The sequence below is a fragment of the Myotis myotis genome, unplaced genomic scaffold, assembly GCF_014108235.1.
Source record: "Myotis myotis isolate mMyoMyo1 unplaced genomic scaffold, mMyoMyo1.p scaffold_m19_p_2, whole genome shotgun sequence".
Taxonomy (NCBI): Eukaryota; Metazoa; Chordata; class Mammalia; order Chiroptera; family Vespertilionidae; genus Myotis; species Myotis myotis.
Genome location: NW_023416324.1, coordinates 149698906 through 149718930, shown reverse-complemented (window position 1 = coordinate 149718930; position 20025 = coordinate 149698906). Strand labels below are relative to the sequence as shown.

The 20025-nt window shown below is 37.2% G+C and overlaps 1 protein-coding gene across 1 annotated transcript in view; it reads left to right on the top strand.

The window, feature by feature from the left end:
- SLC9C1 (solute carrier family 9 member C1) overlaps window positions 1–20025 on the top strand; it is an 80031-nt gene that overhangs the window by 41794 nt on the left and 18212 nt on the right. Inside the window, exons 14-20 of the mRNA XM_036348539.1 lie at window positions 889–1008; window positions 7346–7541; window positions 11045–11230; window positions 14767–14916; window positions 16265–16316; window positions 17497–17645; window positions 18970–19095. Of these exons, the coding sequence (XP_036204432.1) occupies window positions 889–1008; window positions 7346–7541; window positions 11045–11230; window positions 14767–14916; window positions 16265–16316; window positions 17497–17645; window positions 18970–19095 (979 nt within the window). The remainder of the gene's footprint in view (window positions 1–888; window positions 1009–7345; window positions 7542–11044; window positions 11231–14766; window positions 14917–16264; window positions 16317–17496; window positions 17646–18969; window positions 19096–20025) is intronic.

Sequence of the window (20025 nt, the reverse complement as noted above, 5' to 3'; positions counted from 1 at the left end):
CCGACTGGCTGGCTGGTCAAGTCGTTGACCGATCGCTTAGGCTTTTATATATATAGATAGGGAGGACAAGGTCCGCCTTTGAACTTAAGTCACCAATGACCTTCCATTAAGCCATTTTTTAATGTAGGATCTCAGACCCAAGGACAAAACTCTATCCTCCTTCTATGGAAGACAATGAAAGTATCTGGACAGCAACAGGTAAGTTCCTCATAAAACCAAACAAGACCAAATCATAACACACAGATCTAAGCTGTCTCAATAGAAAAGTCAGAAGAAAACTACAGACAAGTGCCACCAAAGTATCTTTTGGGGTTTTATTACCACTGAATTCTCCAAGAAACCATTTCAACTCTTAATCTACCACTTGTATTTTCCCCATAAATTCCTTGGCTACTTGCCCAAAAGGTGAAAGAAAGGAGATGAGAAGATATGTAAGATCAGCTGGATGTTTCATAATACTTTCTCATTTAATTATCCCAGGCTAACATAGGTATTTTTACCTCCATTTTACAAAGCAAACAGGTTAATGAGGTAATTTGTTCATTGCCAAACCAGATAATGGGGTTCACAACATGAAAACCCATATATAGTTGAATCCCAAATATTTGAACTAAGGTATGCTTTCTATTCCTGAACCTTGACCTCTCTACCATTTTAAACCATGTATCTCCAGATTTTTATACTCTCTGTTTAATAAGTGAGCCCCACATAGTAAAATTCATAATTGTATGTCTATTGTATCTATAACTTTGAGACTTGAAACTATGCCCATGAAAATGTCTCATTTCCAGTCATCACTGGGCAAAATAGTATTTTTGCTTTCTGCCAATACTGCATTCAACTTATCCCAAAATTTAAAAGCATATTTAAAGATTTCTCTTTTTTTAGGTATATGAGTCTTGAAACAATAAAGAATTATTCTGAAAGCAAAACAATTCTTACCTTTGTTAGAAAAGTATTGCTCAATTGGGTATATAATACTAAAAAGGAAAAAGGGATCCCATCAAGGTAAGTGAAATTTATGAATGATAATGATAATTTTATGTTTAATTTCTTTAACATAAAAAATTGTTTTTCACAGCTTGTAGACAATTTTGAAATCAGGAAGTATGAGTCCATCAACTTTTCTTTTTCAAGATTGGTGCAGCTATTTGGGGTTACTTGCATTGTATATGAATTTTTAAAATCCTCACCTGAGGATATTTTCACTAATTTTTAGACAGAGGGGAGAAGGTTAAGAGGGAGAGGGAGAGAGAAAAAAAACATCAATTTGTTGCTTCCCATATGTGCTCCAATCTCCCTGAAACCTGGGCATGTGCCCTGATAAGGAATCGAACCCTCAACCTTTTGGTGTATGGGACGATGCTCCCATCAACAAATATAAAATATTTGTATATATCCACACCGGCCAGGGATATATACAAATATTTTTAATTAGATTGTTTATATCTGGGGGACAAATTCCATTAAGATATTCATAGGAATTGCAAAGAATATGTTGACAGCTTTGGGTAGAATTGCCATCTTAACAACATTAAGCTTTCCAATTTGTGAATATGGAATGACTTTTCATTTACTAAGATTTCTAATTTCTCTCAGATATGTCTTACCATTTTCATTGTACAAGTTTTCATCAAATTTATTTTTTCACCCTTTCTTCAGTTAAATTTAATCTTAAGTATTTTTTTCCTTTTTTAATGCCTTCATACATTAATTTTTTCTTAATTTTATTTTTGGATTATTTATTCCTAGTATATAGAAATACAACTGATTTTTAATATATATTTTTAAAGGTTTCCTTTAATATGTTTTTTTAATTGATTTCAGAGAGGAAGGGAGAATATTAACGAGGTAGAAACATCAGTGATCAGAGAGAATCATTGATCGGCTGCCTCCTGCACACACACACTGGGATGGATCCCAAAATCCAGCATTTGTCCTGTGACTTCCTGGTTCATGAGTCAATGCTCAAACAGTGAACCACACTGGTCAGCTGATTTTTTTTAGCATATTTTATTGATTTTTTACAGAGAGGAAGGGAGAGGAATAGAGAGTTAGAAACATCGATGAGAGAGAAACATCGATCAGCTGCCTCCTGCACACTCCCCACTGGGGATGTGCCCGCAACCAAGGTACATGCCCTTGACCTGAATTGAACCTGGCACCCTTGAGTCCGCAGGCTGATGCTCTATCCACTGAGCCAAACCGGTTAGGGCAGGTCAGCTGATTTTTATTTATTGATTCTATATCCTGAAGCTTTGCTGAATTCACTTATTAGCTCTCAGTTTGGGGGAATTCTCTAGGATTTTCTGCATATAAGATCCTGTCATCTATGAATAGAGGTAATTTTACTTCTTCCTTTCCAACTTGGATGGCTCTTATGTCTTTTCTTCAACTCAATAGGAGTATCAAAGATTGAGTGTCTAATCCACCACACTCAATAAACAACAAAAGGACATATCTGTGCTATAGTTATTTTAAAGCCTTTAATACTAAATGAAGCTACAACCTTCTGAGTAATTATTTTTGTTGCTGTAACAAAGAAAGAGAAATTTGAAAACTGTAATTGATAGTCAATTTATCTGTTAAACTATCTCCAAAATGCCATTCATCTCAGTAGGTAATACAGATTCTGGAGTTACATGCTATATTTAGAATCCCCTTCTCCATCATTTATTAGCTAAATGAGTTTTTCAGGTCTCAGTTTCCTTATTTGAAAAATAGGTATAATAATATTTTTGTTATATTCTAGAAGCTAACTGATTTATGTAAAGCATCTGGCAAATAGTAGATGCTAAAATATAATAGTTGGGTTCTCCTCTGCTTGATGGGATCATTGTAAAGATTATATAGAGTGTGTAGAAGTCCAGGGATTAGCACTGGGTAGTCATTTAACAAATATTAATGTTTATTACTAAGTGCTGAGTAACATTCCATTGAAAATTGAGTTCTTTAGCTAATGGATAAAGTCATAAATATGGGGATATGGCATTTAAAAAAGAGCAAAAAACATGAAAGGAAACAAATAGCCATGGAAAAGAACCAGCAGACTTATATCCCTATGAATTCATAACTGAAATGTTAAAATTAATAAGTGATGGACTCACAAACATGAACAAGTCAATCACCAAAAGAAACTGAACAGAAAAATGGAAAAATACCTATAATTCTTAAAATTAAAAATTCAACTTGAATTATTCAGAATTGAATACAAAATCAACATGATATATCTAATTTGGAGAGATACAACTAGAGTTGAGCAAATAAGAATAAATAGAAAAATGTCAGGACCCTGAGATTTGAAGTGCTAACACTTGGGCGGACAAATTTGAAGAGGCTAAACCCCCATATCCTCATGAACACTCTGGCCTGACAGAAGCAGCTGCCTCTGCCTTGCTGGAGGATGATAGCCTCCCAGCACCTTCACAGGTTGCAGACACATCACAAGATAAAGCTTGTCATTGTTTCAGGGTTAGTCTCTACCACCTTTTATTACTTCCAAGGTAATTACCGAGGTCAGATCTTAACACAGCTAGAGGATTCTACAACTTATCAACTGAGGGACTTACAAGACCTAATCAATATCAGAGAACACTAGTAGAACATACAAGAGAGTGGATCTTGAGAAGATTGCAACAAGAGGCCAGATTATGAAGAATTTCTTGGCATGATGGTCTTATCCATGATGAGCCAAGGTTCAACATGTGGTCAACAAGACTTGGAATTGGTATTATTACATGCCTGAAATGGGTTTTGAAGTTTGACGAGGCCAAAAACCTACAGTAAATGAGGTGCAGATGATAAAAAATTATAATATTTAACTTTATTAATTATATGGGAATGAAGAACCAACCACATGACCTCTGGGAAGACCTGCAGAACATTTCCCTTCACCAAGGCAACAGTGATAAACTCAATGATAGATGTCTTCTACAGGACATGGTTAACAATAGTTGAAACAATAGAATTGGTGCTTCAATTCTTTGTCTCCTGCCATTCCTTGGCAGAATGAATGGCAGAAGACAAATGTCAGCACTTAAATGTCAGAGAAAGGATGAGCATACTTTATTTTGTGAGCAGCAAATCAGAGAATGGCTAACAAATAACGTAAGTCAAAGGGAAATATTGACAGTTAACTCACTATTACTTGATTTCAAAAGATAGAGAGCTGGTGGGCAAAGGGATGAGATCACATACTGCAACGGAAAATCATAATCCCTCACCTTTCTTCCAGACATAAGTCAGTTCTCAGATCCAGAGCTCTTGAGAAAGGATGGCAACAATACCACAAGTATACAGAAGAAATATTCTCTCAATATACGTTTTTTCCAAATGGACCTTTAGGCACTTTACCAGAGTTACTATGCATTGGGAAAAGGAAAATACCTGGACTTTTGTACTTTGAGGATATGGCATCTTATCTAATAATAGACAAATAGGGTAATTAACCATACCTCTGCTATGCTTCCCATTGGCTAATCAGGGAGATATGCAAATTAACTGCCAACCAAGATGGCGGCTGGCAGCCATGCAACTGAAGCGAACATGAGGCTTGCTTGCTCCAGTGATGGAGGAAGCCAAGGTTCCCCGCCTGCTGCAGTCTGGCTCTGAGCTCCTGAAGCAACAGCTCCAAAAGCAACAATGTTTCAATTATAGAAGCTAAACAAACCCCAGATACCTGCTTTCAGCCAGCCGCGGCCTCAGAGCTTGAGTGAGCAGGAAAGCAACAATGTTTCAATTATAGAAGCCAAACAAACTCCAGATACCTGCTTTCAGCAGCCACGGCCTCAGAGCTGGAGCTGGGCCTCAGAACTGGAGCCAGCTCTCAGCTCCAGTGAGAGCTATAGAAGGTAAATAAATCCCAGAATAAAAAGAAAAAGAAAAAGAGAGAGGCTGGGAGCTTCAGTCACCCGCCAGCCTGAAAACGGCCCTCAGCCCCTCACCCAGGCTGGCCAGGCACCCCAGCGGGACCCCCACCCTGATCCGGGACACCGTTCAGGGCAAACCAGCTGGCCCCCGCCCGTGCACCAGGCCTCTATCCTATATAGTAAAAGGGTAATATGCAAACTGACCCTAACAGCAGAAAGACTGGGAATGACTGGTCACTATGACACACACTGACCACCAGGGGGCAGATGCTCAATGCAGGAGCTGCCCTCTGGTGGTCAGTGAGCTCCCACATGGAGGAGCTCTGCTCAGCCACAAGCCAGGCTGATGGCTGCCAGTACAGCGGTGGTGGCGGGAGCCTCTCCTGCCTTCTCAGCAATGCTAAGGATGTCCGACTGCAGCTTAGGTCTGCTCCCTGCTGGCAAGTGGTCATCCCCTGAGGGGTCCCAGACTGCAAGAGGGCACAGGCTGGGCTGAGGGACCCCCACACACACACACCGAGTGCACAAATTTTTGTGTACCGGGCCTCTAGTTTAAAATAATACTGATACAAAAAGCTTAAAATCCTATCATAGTCCTCAAGTTAAACTGGGAGCTTTTAGGCTAATGAAGTTTCTGGCTGAGTCTGTCTCACAGAAGTCCAGCAGGTCCACTATGTGGTTATTTCCCCAAGACTTTGAGTGTATAATTGAGACAAACAGACTTAGTATCTAGCCCAACACTCATATTATCTAACTGACACACCGATCAAGGCTCATTATGGCAGGAAGGACCAGGTAATCAAGTGGAACCCATGGCCAAAATAGTAATAAGAAGCAATATAAGCAATATAGCATTTCAGTATTAAGAAGTTAACATGAACATGAAAGATTTAAAGGTACTATGAATTAGCATCACATTTTTTCAATTCATCTTTGTGGCATAAACAAGTCATTATAAACAGGCAAAAGGTACCCTCAAGTGCAATACTTTACCAGATATTATTTTATTGCTGGAAGAAATTAAAAAAAAAATTAAATCAGAATCACTGCCTGAAGGCCTGGAGGGCCCTACCAATTTAATGCCAGGATTATATTTGTGTTCATGTTTTATGTTCTTTTCTTAAATAGAACCTCAAATTGTAAAAGTTTCAAGTCCTGTGTAACACAGATTGACCTCTGCAAATGGGGAAGTGATCCAGTACTTTAACCACTTTTCAATCAGTAATTAATTAATCAATAAGAGTTTTAACAATAAAAATGCATTATTATACTATTTGAATAATTAAAAAATAAAATTAAAAATACATAAAGTAAATCCTCATCCCCAATTCCACCTTCTAGCATACTTAGTATGGAAAATATTTTCCACAGCATACACATAACTTTAAATTTTTTTTTTTTATTAAAATGTGGACCCAAACTGTTCCACCACACACATCCTGGGATTTGGTCTTGAGTTTATGCTTTGACAAAGAAAGATGCTCATAATTTATTATTAAGAGAGAAAAAAATCAGGTTACAGGACAGTATGTGTGATATTCCTTTTGTGTTTATAGACAGTGATTATATAAACAAAAGGATCAGAACAATATTTAAATTGTTAATAGTAGTTATTTCTGAGAAGTGGAATTATTGGGAGGTGGAAAGGATTTCCTTTGTTTTTTTTTAAAAAAATATTTCCAGTTTAAATTGTCCCTGACTTGCTCTAACCAGTTTTGCTCAATGGATAGAGTGTCAGCCTGCAGACTGGAAGGTCTCAGGTTCAATTCCAGTCAGGTGCATGTACCTTGGTTGCGGGCACATCCCCAGTGGGAGGTGTGAAGGAGGCAGCTGATCTATGTTTCTCTCTCATCAATGTTTCTAATTCTCTATCCCCCTCATTTCCTCTCTGTAAAAAAAATCAATAAAATATATTTTTAAAAAATTGTCCCTGTCTTATAAACAAAAGTATTTCTATTAAAAGTACAGTGAAGCCTGGAGGGGTGGCTCAGTTGGTTGGAGCGTAATTCCATTCGCAAAAAAAAAAAAAAAAAAATGCAGTTAGATTCCAGTTGAGGCACATACCTAGGTTTCGGGTTAGGTCCTGGTCAGGGCCTATTTGGGAAGCAACCTATCAATATTTCTCTCCCACATCGATATTTCTCTTTCTCTTCCTTCTCTCTCTAAAAATAACCTAAAAAAACAATATAAAATCAGATGAGGATTTTTAAAAAGTACAGTAAAAATGAGTGAGAGGTGAGGAAGGTGAGAAAAAAGGAGGGAAAACCAGCATCAGTCATTTCCAGAAGAGGAAATTAAAAGGACACTATCGGAAGTAGGATGCCAGAAGGTGTTAGCTCCTGATGGCCACCTCCCAGAACTAAGCTGGACGCCATAGTTATTGATGATTAGAATAGAGCTGGACATATAATGAAAATAATTCCATGCTATTCTTTTATCAGATAAAACTTCCTCCTTTTTTTTTTTTTTTTTTACAGATATTGCTTTCTTAATGTATTCCATAAAATAGTATTTACTGATGAATTTGAATATGTCGGATACCTTGTGATATTAATGAATACGTTCCCTATTATAATTTCTTGGATACCCACAATAGATGATATCTATGAGGATGAATTAAGACAATCTAACTACGTATTTATGGGATTTTACATCCTGGAGTGCCTAGTTAAGGTAATCAAAGTGTGTGTGTGTGTGTGTGTGTGTGTGTGCGCGTGTGTGTGTGTGTGTGTGTGTGTGTGTGTGTGTGTGTAATATTCAAGAGGGAGATTTCCTAACTTCATTTTTCAACACTAGCTACAGTTTTCTAAGAGTGTATAAAATTCTCTTCCACTTCTCAAACAAATAAACTTTAGTTCTTAAAGATAATTTTAGGGTGACTCAATATAACATATCCATATTTAAGGATTAGTGTGTGTCAAAGGGACCCAGAATGAGTTTCACAGGTATTAGAAATGTTCTTAAACTTAGCAAGGTAGTAAACACATGGATGTTGGTTTTACTATTTTTACACTAACTAGATAAATAAATGGATAAATAGATGGATAGATACTCATTTATACAAAATGATATCATAATTTGATTTTTAAATCCAATGTAAAGATAGTTGTCAAATAATGGAAATATACACCCACAAATTGATCACAATATTGTGCCATATGGATCAACAAGTTGTAATATATTTTAGCTAGAAAGTTTAAATAAAATAAGTATATCTGATACTTATTTTGGACAAAATTAATGAGTCTCAAATTTTTAATGAGAAATTAAAATGCTACTGCAGAGTGACACTGTTGGAGAGGGGATAGACTCACAACCCATCACATTACATGTGATAAATTCCAAGCTAGTTGGAATGACGGTAGGACATTTCATATATTTTTTAAAAAATAAAGCAGTTAATGTTAGGGTTAGTTACAGGGTGAGGGTGAGAATGAAGAGTTTCATAAAATATGTAATATCTTTTACTGTAACATGTACTATAGTGGAAAGAGCCCAGAGCTGGAATTTAGTAAAATGGCTCTGATTTGGGTTTTCTATGACAAACTGTTCACAAGGTCACTGAATTTCTCCCAATTTCAATTTTTTTTTCTTTAAAAGTCAGGGTTGGCCTAAATAATCGATGAAGATTCCTCTAGCTCTGTTATTCTTTGTACTCTGCCACATTGAATCTGCTGTCAGAGCCATGAATAGCCATAGCTTCATCCAATCAGGTCCACTTATGCAGTGGTTCTCAACCTTCTGGCCCTTTAAATACAGTTCCTCATGTTGTGACCCAACCATGATTATTTTCATTGCTACTTCATAACTGTAATGTTGCTACTGTTATGAATCGTAATGTAAACATCTGATATGCAGGATGGTCTTAGGCAACCCCTGTGAAAGGGTCATTTGACCGCCAAAGGGGTCGCTACCCACAGGTTGAGAACCGCTGCACTTACGACAGCAGCACTGGACTATAGAGATATGGTCAGCCATCATAGCTGAGATGATACTCCCAACACTGTGCAACCCTGTTCTTGTCTCCCATCTACTTCACGCAAAATGTGTCCTCACTGCCCAGTTTTCAAACTTGCCTTCATCTAACATTTCCTCTACCCCCTTTTCTGTTTAATTCAGTTATCCTCCTTTATACTATGCCTTTTTAAAATATCCATTATTCTATTAACAATAATAATAAATGATCACCTATAAAGTACCAGTCATTTTTTATTATAACATTTCAAATCCTTAAATTAACATTTTAACACACGCATGCGTGCGTGCGTGCGCGCGCACCCACACACACACACACACACACACACACAGTCCCAAAAAATGTATAAACACTGAATAATTATTAATTCCAACGGGTTAAATCTGAAAAGAAAGAAACATCAATTGAGCTATCAGCTGTTAAAGTGTGTTTACATTTTGGGGGACACCCTGTACTCGTATATATACCATGTGAATTTTACAGATGAGGGGCCTGAGTGTCTGATAACTTGTGTTACTAATCTGGAATCATATAGCTAATTAATAGTAGAATTGGGATCCAACCCTTCATAGGTATTGTTCTTTTTAATAAACAATGCTGCCTTAAAATTTTTCCTTCCTATATTTTCAACATTTTCCCAAACACTCTTCAACCTATTAGAGGAATGACCTCTAGAATCTTTCTTAAAGGAAGGGTAGTAATCTCTTTTCTTCATCTGCGAACATCACCTGAACTTCTAAACATTCTTTGACAAACTTACATTCAGCAAACCCCTATTCCTTTGAAGTCCGTACCTACCTTCCACACCAGGCTCTTCCTCTCCTGTGGCTGTGTTCCAGTGACCTGGAGATAACTTTTTCACATTTCGGAATACTTGGAATTTGGATACAGTCTTTATACTAATTTTTTCAAGTTCCTGAGAGAATGATCCAACTTATACCTGTCTCAATAAGAAGGAAATGAGACATCTATGGAGGCTACATGGTGATGTGGGCAGGACCTCATAAGACCAGAATCTGGTCTTCTGCTTGATAGATTCAGACACTGAATTTCTTCAGCCTGGCCGAAAGTGAGCAGAATCAAGGGAAATGACTCTACCACCAAACACACAGGAATCTGTTTGTAAATAGCATAGCAATTTCTTAATTGGTAATAAAGCATATGCTTTCCCTGAGATGATTATGTCTGCCTCCTACACTTCCTTTGAATCATGGTGAGTAGGGGCATAAGGCTGCTAAAAGAAAACAAATTCATCCAAATTACAAATCAGTATCTTAAGTATTATAATAAAGGACTACACAGGGGCTATCGGGGGAAAACAACAGGATTTTCTTATTCAGAATAAAAGGGTCAGAAAAGAAAGACCTTCAAGGGTAGTAGATACTTGAGTTGTAGTTTGAATAATGAGTAAGAGCCAAAGTAGGAAACGAGTGCCATGAGAACACAGCATAATGGACAAGAACAAGGTAAAGCTTAGAGGCAACATCGTGACACAACAAGAGGCATCATTCCCAATGACTGGAGCTTAGGGGTGGGATGGTCAAGGTGGACATTGGAGAGATGCTAACTTTGTGTCGCGGGTATAGAAATTGAGACAGGAGATACAGCCATGCATTAACAGTAAAGGGCCTCATAGGCCATGCTATCTCTTCACTTCCCTGGCATTTACTACCATCCATAGTCTAATGACTCCTATATTTATGCCTTCATCTCAGGTTTATCTAGAGCCTCATATGATACAGACAATAGCTGACTGGATCTCTCCAGCAAAATACTGTGCAGACATTGCAAACAGCATATTCAAAACAGATATATTTTCTGCAAACTTACTCTTTCTTTAAAATTCCACAGGAGACCCAATTTCCCCGGCTGAAATACACAATATTTTTGACACCTCCCAGTCTCTTAGATATAGTAATTTTCAATAAAAGGGTTTTTTTTTAATAAAGAAGAAATGAATTGATAAGCTATCATAAAATAGTAGTTATTTTGAATATTTACTCCTTTGGAATAGACTTTGACATTTGAAACATTTAATTTCAAATTGTTATTTTAAAATATGCTAGTGTATTAGTATTTTAGAAAAGTAGAGTCTTAAGGTAGATCAGAGAAAAACATAACTAGTGATGTTTCAGCTATTGTAGAAAAATGATATAGTGAAATCATAAACAAATAATATAATTCCTTTTAAAATCAACAGATAGCAGCAATGAGGAAAGAATATTTTTTGCATGCCTGGAACCTATTTGAATTAGTAATTGCATTAGTTGGCATCATAGATGTAATAATTGTTGAGGCAGAGACCATTTATGACATTTTTGATTTGGATGAAATAGTGGTGTTTTTTAAAGCTACTCGACTTCTTCGCATACTACGCATTTTGAAGGTAAAGAACTGTTAAATTATGCAATTTCAAATTTCTTCTCATAGGTCTTATATAATGTAAACTAAAACAAGTTGATGAGTTGTATGGCTTCCACTTCTGTTGGGCTGATGGCTATGTTTCAAATTTTAGATTCCTTTGACAAATTAAGTTTTATAACATAAATATTCAAATTATACTAGAAATTCATTAGTACATGGAAGTATAGAAATACTCAACATAGCTTTTTCTTTGAATAGAGAGTACATGAAAAATTCCATCTCTATATATAAAAGCCTAAGTGACCATCCAACTGTTCAACTGTCCAACAGGTAGCTATGATGTGCACTGACCACCAGGGGGCAGATGCTCAATGCAGGAGCTGCCAAGCTACAGAAACTTGGCAGTGGAGGTTCTAGAGTGCTGCACCCAGAACCAAAGAGGAGGGAGCCTGATTCTGGGGTGCATCACCCAAGAACCACCCTCTCACAATCCGGGACCCCCTCAGGGGATGTTGGAGAGCTGGTTTCAGCCCGATCCCCGCAGGCCAGGCCAAGGGATCCCACCTGCCAGAGGGACCCCACTCACTCCACAGACGACCTTTGAGCTGTGGTGCCGCACCAGGTGTGGCCAGCCAGGAAGGGACTGTAGGAGGTTGACTCCAGAGCCTGTCCAGCCCGTCTTGCCCAGTCCTGCCCCACTGGCCACCTTCTACTTATTTCCTTTCAATGCGCACAAATCCGTGCACTGGGTCACTAGTATTAATATAAGTACAAATTAACCCCCAAGTAATGTTTATTATTATAGATGGCTGGAATAAAAGATTCCCATATTTTATGACAACAACAACAAAATATAACCATGCAAATCATTTATGGTGACAAAACAAATAAAAATCAAGAAACCAAAAAATATACATTTTGTGTTATATAAATGTATAGTATTATAGAATCACAGCATCAAAAATTACTTTTGATTGTTAAATATATCTCTCTGTAACAAGTATGATGGGTAGTTATTTTCTGTATGATTATTTCACTTATATAACACTCCCTCTATCACAAAGTGCTAGAAATATATACATTTTTATATACATAGATATATAAATAAATATATATACACAGATATTCTCTTCTCTCTCTCTCTTTTCTGCCTTTTTCTCTATTCATACACAAACAAGACATGTACACATATAAGCACTGTGGGAGATACAAAGCTAAATAAGATATATTTCATCTAGATATAAAGCTAACAGATTAGAATCTTTATATTTAAAGCTTTCATACACGTTTAAAAATACTTTTGCTATTGAAAGGCATAAGCCATCCAGGTATAAAAGTATGCAACTAGTAGCCTTTTCCTTTTTAGTATTATATGAGACCATAAGTTACACTAATTTGCATTTTGACATGAGGAAGGCAAGGCTTGTGCATTCCAGTGACTAATTAATTCTTTTTGATAGAAGATATACAAAGTTAACCAAATACTTTAAGTGAAGAAATTGATAAGCCACATAAGAAAAGCTTTTTTATATATCCAGAAAATTATTAACCTTTATCTTATGTAAAATAGTGGGCCCTTGAAATATGAAGACAAATTAGATATAGTCTCTGCCCCCAGACAGCTTATTGAAGAAGAGTTGGGTAAGTACAAAACAGTGGTATGCACAGAATACTAGTGAGACATAAAAGACCTTCTTTACTAGTTGACACTTGAACTGAATCTTGAAGGATGCATGCATATGAGCTCCTTGAGGATTAATGGCAGGTGACTGGAAGGCAGAGTATGAAGATAATGGAGCACAGCCAGGAAAACAGGGAGCAGCCAGCTCTATTGAAGTTAGAGGACTGCACAATGGTGACAGATAACCTGGAGATTTACACCCTCAGCAACAAGACAGTGAGAAGTTAATTGTGGGGTCCAAGAGCGAGTATACACTGAGTGGCCAGATTATTATGACCACCTGACGTTTGTAGGCAAATTAGCTATAATTTCGCGCTGAAGTTGCTAGAGGGCCAGACCATTATAAATAGGGAAGCAGTTTGTTTACGACGACAGTAGAAATGATTTTTTTCTGAAAATATGGGTAAACAACACAATTTAACAGCCTTTGAACATGGGATATATTTGAACGTGAGTGGCCAGATTATTATGACCACCCCATCAGTACTTCCTTGGGCCACCTTTTGCCTTCAATGCTGTGGCAATTCTTCTTGGCATTGACTCCACGAGATGTTGAAAGGTGATGAGAGGACTCTGACACCATGCCTGATGAATAGCACTGTTGCAGTTCTGTGAGATTTGATGGTTGTAGAACCAACTGCCTGATGGCTCTTTTGGATTGAGATCTGGTGATTGTGGAGGCCACATAAGCAAGGTAAAGTCTCCCTCATGTTCTAGAAACCACTCCCGCACAATACCAGCACCGTGGCATGGCACATTGTCTTGTTGGAAGAAGCCATCTCCATTGGGATACGCCATCAACATGATAGGATGAAACTGATCAGCAACGATACTTAGGTATGTTGTGCTATTCAGACGTTGTTCCACATGAATTAAAGGGCCAAAATCATGCCAGGAAAACATGCCCCAAACCATAACACTGCCCCCACCAGCTTGAAGGGTTGTACTCATGCATGTGGGGTGCATGCTTTCACGCTGTTTCTGCCAAATTCTCACTCTGCCATCTGCATGATGCAACTGGAAACGTGTTTCATCGGACCACATGACTTTTTGCCAATGCTCAACTGTCCAATCCTTGTGTTCCTGTGCGAATTGGAGAGGTTTTATCTTGGTAACTGCAGACAGCAAAGGTGTTCAAACAGGCCTTTGGCTTCTATATCCCATACGATGCAGTGTACGGCTAATTTGCCTACAAATGTCATAATAATCTGGCCACTCATTGTAGTTGTGGTATGTTCTAACCCAAATGGACCAACTAACAAAAAGTTTAGCACAGTGGTTCTCAACCTTGGCTGCACATTAGAATCACCTGGGAATCTTTTTAAAATCCTGATTTCTGGGCCTCTTCCCCCAGAAATTCTGTTTCTTTGGTATGGGGTGGGGCCACAACATTGGTAACAAAGAAACAGAATTTCAGGAGGATGAGGCCCAGAAATCAGGATTTTAAAAATTTTCCCAGGTGATTCTAATGTGCAGCCAAGGTTGAGAACCACTGGTTTAGCAGAAGATTTAGCAGGTAAAAGTGGCAGTATTTTTATAGACAGTCATTTTCTACTAAGCCCAGAAAAGATTGATTGCATTGTTTTCCAAGAACTTAAACCAGTTGAAAATAGCATACAATTCTCTATAAGGAAAATAAGGAAAAAATAAAGCCATCATTTTACACAGGTGGCCAACATTATTAGTTACAGGAAAATAGCTCTACCCATGAAGTTATAAAGGTATCATGAATACAATAATAAGAGCCTTGACAAGTTACTATCATTACTGTTAAGAACATGTCATTTCTTAATATGATCTATTTTAGTTAAACAAATCAATGTATAATCAACTAAAATTTTTACAATGTATATTAAATAGTAGTCCTCCTTTTTCAGCTCATAACACCAAAGTTGCTGCAATTTATAGATAAGAGGATGAGTCATCAGCTGTCCTATAAATATGCTATCCTAAAAGGATATGTCCAAGGTGAAGCAGACATAATGACTATAATTGATCAGATTGCAAGTTCTAAGAAGGTTAAACAGGTGAGAAAAACTAAAGACTAAGAGAAGGGTTTATTTTCCCTACCGTTCAGTTGTCCTCACCCATCATGTTCTCTATCTATATATGTAAATGTGTTCTTAGATCCCTGGTTTGCTAGGTAATTTTTGTAAAAACTTAGTACATTTTATTACTGAAAAGCAATCTTACTAAAATGTCTGTGCCATATTATCAAGTTACAAAGCTCTTGGAACATACCTTGCAGTCCTTGCAGATGCAATCATGACCCCCATGCGCAGTGGTCCATTTCCTCCCAATGCAAGTTCCAGGATAGATCAGGCTACAGATTCATTAAATAGGAAACACTGGAGGATGGGAAGTGGTGGCAGTGTGGGGCAAATAAAGCTTCTTCGTCATTCACAAAGGTTCCTTCTGTTTCTCTCTATCCCCTATTTTCCCACAGTAAATAGTAAAAGAATTAAAGGATGGGGATCTGGCAAATGGAAAGAAGTAACAATAACTCATCTAAAGGGAAACCTTGTCTAGTTCCCTCCTTATGCAGAGGAGAAAAATGAAGCCAAGAGAGTTTATGCCCCCCAAACACATAAGCAGCAAAGAGAATTCTAGGGCCTAAATTTTAGCTTTTATATTTTATTTTCTCAATTGAGGCAGATTCACACTGACAAGGGCACCGAAGTTTATCAGCTACATCAGAAATTAAATATTTACTTCTTGAGGCAATTTAGAACATTTGAATGCTATGTGTTATATGCCAAAACTTTGTACTTGAGAAAATTAAATATTAAATACTGTTAGTAGAACACAAAAAGCAGTGTCTTTCCTCCCTTCAACACCTACCACTTTAAAACTATTTCCCTCAATTTTGTTTCGTTTCCTAACCACTCATATTTAGCACTGCGATTTGATAATAGACAATAGAAAATAGAAAAGGACTTGCCTCTCTAGGGTGCTGTCCACTTTTAAGCCTCATTTTTGCTCTCACACATCTTGGCCAAACTTTCTAACTCACTTAAGGTTGAAAGCCGCCTCTATGGCCCACATTTGCAGGCTGTCATAAAGTTGAATGGAAAGTATCACCATGCCCACACTTTTCTGGATCAGTAGGATCCTAAAACAAGTTGCTTTAAAGAAAAATATATGACTCACCTTCAGGCTTCTCAAAACCAACCTTGATGATGCCACTTCCTATCCTCTCCATCACGCTTGCTGGAACAAAACAGAGTCCAGTGCACAAAATTCAAGTCCAATCCCTGAAAAGCTTTTCATATTTTCCTCTAGTTATTAATTTAGGTTAAAAATCTATCAGTTGCAAATATTAAGACATGTTATTATAGTTTGTTTTCCAATGGGGACGTTTCGTTTGTTTCGTAGGTGTTATTAAAGAGAATAACGAGGAACACAGTGCATGCCCTGAAAGAGCTAGGTAGGTACCTCTCACCTAAGGATTCATGATCATCTCTTATCATCACTACTGCAGAGAGGCAATGGTTTTGATAAGCAACTTGATCTTTGATAATAAATTACTACTGACTACTACTAATAAAGTGGATAACCTCAACAATCTATATGATCACATTTTGGGCTGGACCAAATTGTATATTATCTCTCCAAACTTGTTCTCTCTGCCTTATGCCACAACGCAGGCCTTTTAACTTCTGTTTAAAGAAAATGCATCTGCATGGCATGATTACACGTTAGTATCACCTTATAAATTCTGTTTTTTCTCAAACCAGACATGTGCATGCCCTCCTGAACAATCAAAGGAAGAAGTTATATTTTTCTCCCACTTGCCACAGAGCTGCCATACGAGGACTTAGGCTTTAGAAAGAATTAAAATCAGAACAGAGCCTCACAGACCTCTGTTGTGGCTCAGTGCCCAAACGTGGCAACGGCTTATTCTCTGAATCATGCCAGGTCACACTCCTGCTGCTGAACAAATCCCAGGAGTAAGACAGACACACTCCTATAGCATAACATTCCTGTGTGAGGAGAAGGGATTTGGGTACCAGATGGTGGGTAGCAAAAGGACACAGCAAGCCTGGGAATGAGGCCATGCTTGAGAGAACTTACATGGCAGATACTTGTCAAGCCACACAAGAAGTCATGACCGAGGAAAAGCCCAAATGTACAGTCTAGGGGGGATGAAATTCTCATGGATCTCTGTCTAGTCTCTGCCAGACTAGACAGGCAGAGAGTGTAGATGGATGCAGCATGTCCATGCACAGACAGGGTGAGTGGAAAGACTTAATCAAAAGCCATATCTTAGCCTCCAGTCTGTAGTCAACAGAATAAGAAAGTTAAGTCATGAACTTCAGACTTAGAGCTTAGAAGAGCCGTTCAAGTGTCCAGTTGTATTAATAGAATCGTTAGTCCTGAGACTGAGGCTATCTGTCCTCCTTCACAGCACAAGAATGAGCTGAAGACAAAAAAAAATGGCAGGCAGAGCTCTGCAAGTACTGGCGAATAGTGGTTGATTGCAGAGGCCTCCTTAGGAAGAGAGACATCTTCCTGTTTTAAGGGTTGTATTCCATGTATTTAGAGCAGAAATATTAGTTTCTTGTCCAAATGAAATATTTAAACATTTAGTTTTTGTTATTTTTCAGGTTACTTAGAGTATGATCACCCAGAAATTGCTGTCACTATGAAAACAAAGGAGGAGATTAATGTCATGCTCAGTTTGGCTAGAGAAATTGTTAGGGTTTTCAGGTTAAAAGGAATTCTTCATAAAATTGAAGCTAATGAGATTAACAAGGTAAGCTAGAATATCTTCAAGCAATTATACTTATTTGCTATATAGTCATTTATGATCTTCAAACCTGCTTTTGGCTCTTTCCAATATAGGACATCCCTGACATATGAATGTCTAACTGAAAATAGCTCTCTAGAACAAAGCACACACCACAGAGCATTTTCTTCCCGCAGCTCCGGTGGTCAATTTCTCCTTCCTCTCTTGCCATAGTGAGGGATCACTTCTTTCTAGATTGGACCCCTCCCTAACACCATATGCAAAAATCTCTTACAAATCAATAAGAATAAGACAGAAAACCCATTTTTCAAAAAATGGGCAAAAGATTTGAATAGGCATTCCACAACAGAAGGTATTCAAACAGCCAATAAAGATAACAAAAGGTGCCAAATACCATTTCATAAGCTTAACACAAATGAAAACTAAAATTAATGACCAATGCACAACTACCAGAATTCTTAATTTTTTTTAAACTGACAATACATAGTGTAGGCAAATAATGGAACAACTGGAACATTAGAGTGGGAGTGTAACTTGATGTAATCACTTTAGAAAATCATTTGGCAAAATCTAGTAAATTTAACCATATATCTTATGACACAACAATTAGATGATATAACTGTATATTCAACAGAAATATGTACATATGTATAGAAAACACTCATAGAAGCATTACAAAGCCCCAAACTGGAGCACCTAAAGTATTAATCAATAGTAGACAAAGCTGTGGTATTATTATACAACATAAGCATATACAACAATGAAAATAACATGAGTGCATTTTTGCTCCCTGCACATTGTAGATGAATCTCAGAAACATAATGTTGAGCAAATGAAAGCAGACAAAAACAAGTACACAATCTCTGATTTTATGCAAATAAAGCTGAAACCCAGACAAAGCTAGATTTGGGTGATAGAAGAATGATTATCTTTGTATAGGAGCAATGACAAGTAGATAACATAAGGAAGGATTTTAGGATACAGAAAATGTTTTATTTCTTAATCTGGATTCTGGCTACCCAGATGTTTTCACATTGTAGATGTTCTTTGAATGAACTTTTATGGTTTGTGCTTTTTTGGCCTATCTGCTGCACTTTAGTAAAAAGGTTTACTTTGAAAAGCTTAATCTATGACTTTAGAATATGATAGCAGAAAAATGCTGTAAGAAGAGAGAGGTTTGAAGTTTCCATGGAAAACCAAAGTCTCAGAAGAGCAAAAAAAAAAAAAAAAGGAAAAGAAAAAAAAAGAAATGGTGCAAACCCATAATTGTTGTAAACATTCTGTGAACACTAGTTTTGTTCATCTTCTTTCTTAAATCTTTTTATTTTAGTTAATAATGGACAAAAAAAGAGAATTGCTTGATTTTGAACCCATTGTCAAATCACTTACTCTTACTGAAGCACTATACCATATTCCATGGTTAGATAAAAACAGTGACCATATAAACTTTATTCAGGTAATATTTTTATTTCCTACTAATGTCTTCTTTAATGAAATATCATCTTTAATGCACCAACAAATGATCTTTTAAAAAAATAATGATTTAACCATGATATTCTCCAGGTTAAAATTCTTTTTCTTTCTTTTTTTTGTTTTTTGTTTTTGTTTTGTTGTTGTTGTTAATCCTCACCTGAGGATATTTTTCCTTGATTTTAAGGGAGAGTGGAAGAGAGAATCGATGTGAGAGAAACACGTCAATTGGTTGCCTCCTGCATGAGCCCAACCAGGGCCGGGGTTAAGGAGGAGACTGCAACCAAGGTATGTGTCCTTGACTGGAATCAAACCCAGGACCCTTTAGTCTGAAAGCTGATGCTCTATCCACTGAGCCAAATCAACTAGGGCCAGATTAAAATTCCTTAAATGTCCTTTATTGCCTATAGGATAAAATCAAAATCCCTTTGAATGGCATGCAAAGTCTTCTACAGACTGCTTCCTGCCTATCTTTCCATCTTCATCTTCTGTTGCTCATTCAACTTATACTCTATATTCTATACTGAACCATTCATGGTGCTTCAAACATTTTATACTGTTTTCTAATTCTATTCCTCTGTGAGTATTATTGACTTTTCTTGAAATGCCCTTTTTCTCACCTTTTTTTCCCAAACTTTCCCTGATTATTGATTCTTTGAAAACATTCCTGCAGAGGGTACACAAAAAAGTAGGCTTTGGGGTCAAACACCCTACCAATAGATCATCCTGTGGTCCATCCCCAGTTTGAAGGACCAAAGGGATCACCATTGTACTCATTATATATCTTTATTATAACATTAAGTATATACATTACAATCATCTTTATAGCTCCCTCGTGAACTACATATTTTTTATCTTTAAATTCTTATTAGTTAAGGAATTACAAATGTGTCCTCATTGTCCCCTATTAACCCCC